Source organism: Serinus canaria, chromosome Z (genome assembly GCF_022539315.1).
Source record: "Serinus canaria isolate serCan28SL12 chromosome Z, serCan2020, whole genome shotgun sequence".
Taxonomy (NCBI): Eukaryota; Metazoa; Chordata; class Aves; order Passeriformes; family Fringillidae; genus Serinus; species Serinus canaria.
Genome location: NC_066343.1, coordinates 35563618 through 35569617, shown reverse-complemented (window position 1 = coordinate 35569617; position 6000 = coordinate 35563618). Strand labels below are relative to the sequence as shown.

The window sequence follows — 6000 nt, the reverse complement described above, 5'->3', positions numbered from 1 at the left end:
CCTCAGAAAAAGCATTTAATTCTGCAGTAGTGTTCAGCTCAGAAATTATTATCGGGGTTTTTTTGTACTTCATTCTCCACTTCTCAACACCAGTGGATAACATGTCAGATACCCAAGAAATTCCTAAGCAAAGCATGCTTTTCACCACTCTTGATAAGAACAGGAATCCTGTTCTGCTCTCTTAACAGAACAGGAATTCAGGTACTGTCATCCAACACTAGGATAAACCCACTTCTGCTCTGAAGCAGCAAAGGCACAACAGTGAACTTGGAAAAACAGACAAAACCTAGAAAGCTTGATATTTATATTTATTATGCATTAGGAAGCCTATTAACTTAAAAACCAACCTGCATAGTACAAAATGTTTTTTTTATCTGTGCTCAACATAGAACAAGTTTCAAAATATGTATTTTTAAAATTTGTTCAGTCAATACATAATCCTTTTAAAAAGTGTATAACTGTCTGTACCCTTATTGCATTTATAAATACATGATTTACACAGCACCCCATCTGGAAAAATTAAAACTCCTTACAAATATCTACATATATTGTATACATATAAAACATTCATAGGAGTACTTCACCAAAGTTGGGTTTAATAGTCCATTTACACTGCAGCAAAATACATATAAATCTCTGTCTTCTTCATAAAATGTCTCTGAAAATTAGCACATTTGTTATAATTCATAACTCCTTTGAAGCATTCTTTAAAAAAAGAAATGTATTAATATATCCATAATATTCAGCAGGTAAGACAGTGATATGAAGGCTGAATATGATAAATAACTGAACACTAAGAAGCAGTTAAGGCAGCGGTGAAAGGAATTAATAGGAAAAATTAGTTTATATGGCAGATAAAGTGACAAAATGCAGCACATACATTTATATTTTGATGCAAAGTACTCTGGCACCCACTCAGAATTGTCTATTTCTGACACTGCTCATTTTAATATTAAAATTTTATTTTTATAAGCAAAACATTAATGGGACCCGGCTTTTAGGTGCCATCTGGATTGCTTTAACTGCACACAACTGATTATTCCAGAATGTGGGTTTAGGGTTTCTGTAAGACCTTCATTTATGGGTAAGTACTATCCTGTGTGATCACACACATTCACAATTCTGCCATCTCAGTTTCATCACTGCTTTCTGGTAACTATTTGATTTACTGCTAGTAAATAATACTTGAGAATTTCATTGATAACCACTATTTCAGGTACCAAAACTATATAGAGAATAGTGCCTCCCATACTATGAAGACTACATGTGGCATAGATGCAGACAAAAAGGCATAAAAAAAGTAGAACAACCTATTATAGTGATGGTCGAAATTGTTCTGACTCAAACCTGTTTATTTCGCATTAACTTGCAATTTTGGGAACTAAACAGTCGAACTTTAAAAAAAAAAAACTGTCTCTGTATTCAGGTTTCTACCCAATATCAGAATTTGACACAGCATTTGCAGTCCAATACTGGCTGGAATCACAGCCAGTGATTTAGAACAGCTTGTGATCCGCTGTTCTAAAAAAACCACTCCAGCATGCATGACATCAACCTCAAGTAGCATACAGCAAGTGACCTCCTGTCACAGCTGCCCCCTTCTCAAAGGCAAGATACTCTGTACCTCCTACCAAGCTCCCAGAGCCACAATTCAGTGCATGAATTTGTTACATCGGCTCCTCAGAATTTAGCCTTCACACACTGCTATCTTGCAGCAATGGTTCAACGTCCTCTTCATTACTTTGGTCTAGGTTGGTACTCAGACTACTGCTGATGCTGTTGCTGTGTTTTTTGGTTCTACTACTGCTGGCTTTTCTGTTCTCAGGAATAAATAAGGCAACGAGAAAAGCCAGAAGAACAATGCACGCTCCAACCAGGAAGGCGGGACCAGGAATGATCGCTCTCTACAGGAAAACAAGCATAATAAAGAATTAATGTTTCAGACATTGACTTCTGCATTATGAACTACACCACAAAGGCAGGAGATCATAAGAGACATATTTATGGGGACTATACAATTTTTGCAAAACAGGTTCATAAGTGCACTGTAAAGTGAATTTTCTATACGGAAAATCTCCACGAATTCCTCACCTGATCTCCACACTGATCTAAAAACCAAAAATACATAAAATTTTCAATTGAAAGTATGACTGCCTAGCTAATGAAACAGATGTTGACTTTATACTTTTTTTGTAATTTTTTTGCTTTAGGCAACATGCCTGTTAAATCAACAAGACTCCTCTGAACACTAACAGAATAAGATTTCAACATCCAAAAGTGCAAGTACTCAATAACCTTAGCTTCACTTTTCCATCGCTGAGATATCTAGAACCAAGTTAGCCAAATAAACAAGCATCCCAAAAAAAATCAACATATGGGTGAGTAAAATAACAGTGAGACCATTCTCGTTGCAGAGACATGTTATTTATGTATGATAACTTCGCATTTGGAGTTACTGTCTCTTGTTTCTAAGCAGTTTATTTTAAAATTCAAAAACAAAACTTACCCACATTTCACAGCCCCAGCTAAAAACAAACACCAGAAAGGTTTTAAGATAAATTTTAAATCAGCCAGGTTTGATGGCAAACCTCTACAAAAGAAAAATGTCAGCAATACAGCTCTTTTTAATCTTTAACAACTTTTCTGTATCTGTGTAAACTAAAACTAGATAAAACAGAAGGTGAAACTTGTCAATCCAGTGTATTTTTATTCTAGCAAATGAAATGTAGGGAAGTTATTCTCAAATAAAGTAGGAAAATACCTGAACATAAGTATACAGCAACCAGCTATTTCCCTTGCCTCAATTCTTGTTACAATCAGAGGCCTAAATTTTCAGCTGATGGTCTGTACATATAAAGAATATAAACATATCAAAAATATACTTTGATGATATTAAATCTTCAAGAGGTGCTACATACAAACACTCAAAGAAGAAATTAACTTCCACAAATTAATACACCCCCATTTGCAGTATAACAGCTAATTCATCTGAGCAGTTTTTGAGTATTAACCACATTAATTGTGGTTTCACTGAGAGGAGTAAAAATCTTTCAAAAGCTGCCCTTTGTCATTCCATTGCCATGTGTTATTATTACTCTCCAACACAGCCTACAACTTCTCTGTTTGCTGTAAGAGTTTCCTGTGGATAATCATAATCATGCAACCTCACTCAAACTTTAGTTACAGTAAATTTACATCTAAAGAAGTTACCTGGTATTGTTACAATACTGAAACCAATGCTGCTACTACTGTAAATCTAAGTATTTTCTATCACATTTAAATTATCAGCTATCCTAATTATTTAATAAAACTGAAAAGCAAGAATTATTAAGTCATTTAAGAACAAGATATGATGATTTTAAATCAACCAAAAAGACAGATTTCTGGCATTATGAGTTCTACACAGCAAATTCCACATCAAATTTTGAACTAACCTTATAATTGGGATTCGGCTTTGTTTTTATTTCAGAAGTGTTACCAGGTAGCAATTCACTGAGTTCCACGTGGAAGAGAAAGAAAATAAAGCCATACAGTGCTGGTCCCAGGCCATTGCACAGTCCTCTTACTCCAGTTATTATTCCTTGGACAACACCTAATGAGGAAAAAAAAGTAGGATTTTTTTTAAGCAAGGAAGAAATGCTCAGAGCCAAGAGCTCTGAGTTTATTCTAATACTTGATCCAAAACAGAGCACATCATAATTGTTTCTACATTTTAAGATGTAAGAAGTATATTGAAGACAAATCTGTTGGATTAAAATAATACTCTGCACACCATAGTTCTGTCACTATACTTGCAGATTACTGGAAGAATTATTATTTGTATTATTGGATAATATTTCATTATTATGATAAAGAAATTTATGTGCAGGTTTTATTTTTAATATTAGAGTTCTTCCACTCTCACCCAAAGCCTGCAATGAAGACAGTAAAGATAGCAGAGTTTAAATGTGGTTCCCATTCAATTTATTTTCAAGCAAAATTTAGAGTAATGAATCTAAGTGTTAAGAACTGTGATTGGGAAAATATGCACAAATTGTGACCAGTATTTATTTCAATACTAGTAATTTACTCAGGGCAGTAAATTAAGCATACGGCAGTAAATTCACAATACTTGACTGACTGCACTTTTACAATGGATTCTTTTTGAAGCTTGATTACTCAAAATGTTATAGGTATATTTCTGTTTTGACATCATTAAGTAATTGTGACAACAGTGCAAAAAGTGTTTTGATGATATTAACTTCACATAATAAGAGACTAAAAATGCTACTTTACAATATTAATAATCTGCTCCATTCTTAAGCAGTAACTTGTAAATTGGGAGGAAAATAAAACATGCAAAAAAAGTTTTTACTTCATAGGTTGAGGATATGAAAGTTAAAAATCTTTATGCCACTAGGTGGCAAAACCTCAGTCTTGAAAGCCTTAGCTATTAACACCAGTTTCCTCTACGTAAAATCAAAGTTCAATGGCTTCTGTCAGCTTAACTAAACTAGTAATTTCCTGATGTAAACAGAAAACAAGACTTTAAAAATCTTTAATATGTCTTGAAAAAAAATGGGGGAAGACAGGATTAATTACAAAAACGCATGTAAAATACTATCTTTTGTGTCTTTCAACAGAAATCCACCTCCTGGAACAGCATCTCCTTGATACTTCTCAGATTATCTGCATTTACCTAACTTCATGTTGTACAATGCTAAAGTATAACTGACACTTAAAATTCATATGTACAGCATTTTTTTAAGGAGAATACTAAATTCAAGTTCAATTCGAGAACAATACTAGGTCTTTTTACCAGTGTTTTACTTTGTGATGACTTCTCATTTCACTTTAAAGGAGGAGCAATTTCTGACTGTACACTGCTTTTCACATCGAAACCAGTAAATTCTGTGTTTTCTCAGATTATCTGGTTACTTTGGCATCCTTTTCTATTCCTTGAAAATCTGAAGTATTGTATAAAATACGGCCAACTTTTCTACAAAAAAAAATAAGGCTTCTTTCCTACATTTATTTTAATCTGGTAAACTGTATAATTAAAAAGGTAATATTGTTACATCAATCATCACTGTCTACTTAGAGAATACTGCATATAATAAAAGCAAGAGAAAAAAAGAATGTTTTTGTCGCTTTTGTAGTACTTCTACAGAAAGAAAGACAAGAAGTAGCTAATCAGAAATTATGTATTTTACAATGCAAATATGATAAATTTGTGCACTTCCTTCCTCTCTACATAGACTAGCAGACTTCCACAGGTAATACCAAGTGAAAACACACAAAGATAACTTGAAAAGTACACCTAGATAACTTTTCTGCTTTCTAGACAAAAAAGCAGTCTGATGCATAAACAGCAATTTATCCAACACTCACCTTGTTGATCTGCCTCTGCATTTCGTGAAACCAGAGCACTAATTGCTGGGAATGTAATGCTTGACATCGCTGCTACAGCTCCTGCTGCCCACATCATCCTGTGTTAAATACATAATTCAAATTAAAAATGAGAGTGCCATTATAATTATTACCCACACTCCCACAAGAGCCACAAGGGGTCCCTTATTTAACACTTCATTCCCTTTCAAAATATTCTTATCAAAATACCTAAAGAACTGGAAAATATCTGGTTATCTTCCTGCTCCCTTCCCATATATTATTCTGAACTTGTTGGGACAGAAGCACATTTGATTTGATTCTATCCTAGCAGAGAAAAAAAATGGGAACAAGAGTGAAGTGGGCTTTCCTCTCCAAACACTGTACAAAGGAACAATTTCCCAGGGTGTCCCAGTGACACAATTCTCTAGCTTCTACAAATGACTAGGAAGTACTCTGATAAACAACAAGCACTCATCCCTCCAAGCAGGACACACTTTGTAAAAACTAAGTTTTTCTAGCTTATGGCTCCAATTGTCTCTACTTAAACACAGAAGAAACTTTAGATAGTTTCTAAGACTGATGGTAGTTGGATTAAGATAATACATTACAAAAACAACTATAGGTTCAATA

The 6000-nt window shown here is 34.0% G+C and overlaps 1 protein-coding gene across 1 annotated transcript in view; it reads right to left on the bottom strand.

The window, feature by feature from the left end:
• Positions 1–289: 289 nt before the first annotated feature.
• Positions 290–6000, bottom strand: part of LOC103821255 (hippocampus abundant transcript-like protein 1) — a 30175-nt gene continuing 24464 nt past the window's right edge. Inside the window, exons 11-13 of the mRNA XM_050987022.1 lie at positions 5371–5468; positions 3435–3592; positions 290–1904 (exon numbers count right to left, since the gene is read on the bottom strand). Coding sequence (XP_050842979.1) covers positions 1695–1904; positions 3435–3592; positions 5371–5468 — 466 coding nt within the window. The 3' untranslated portion in view covers positions 290–1694. The remainder of the gene's footprint in view (positions 1905–3434; positions 3593–5370; positions 5469–6000) is intronic.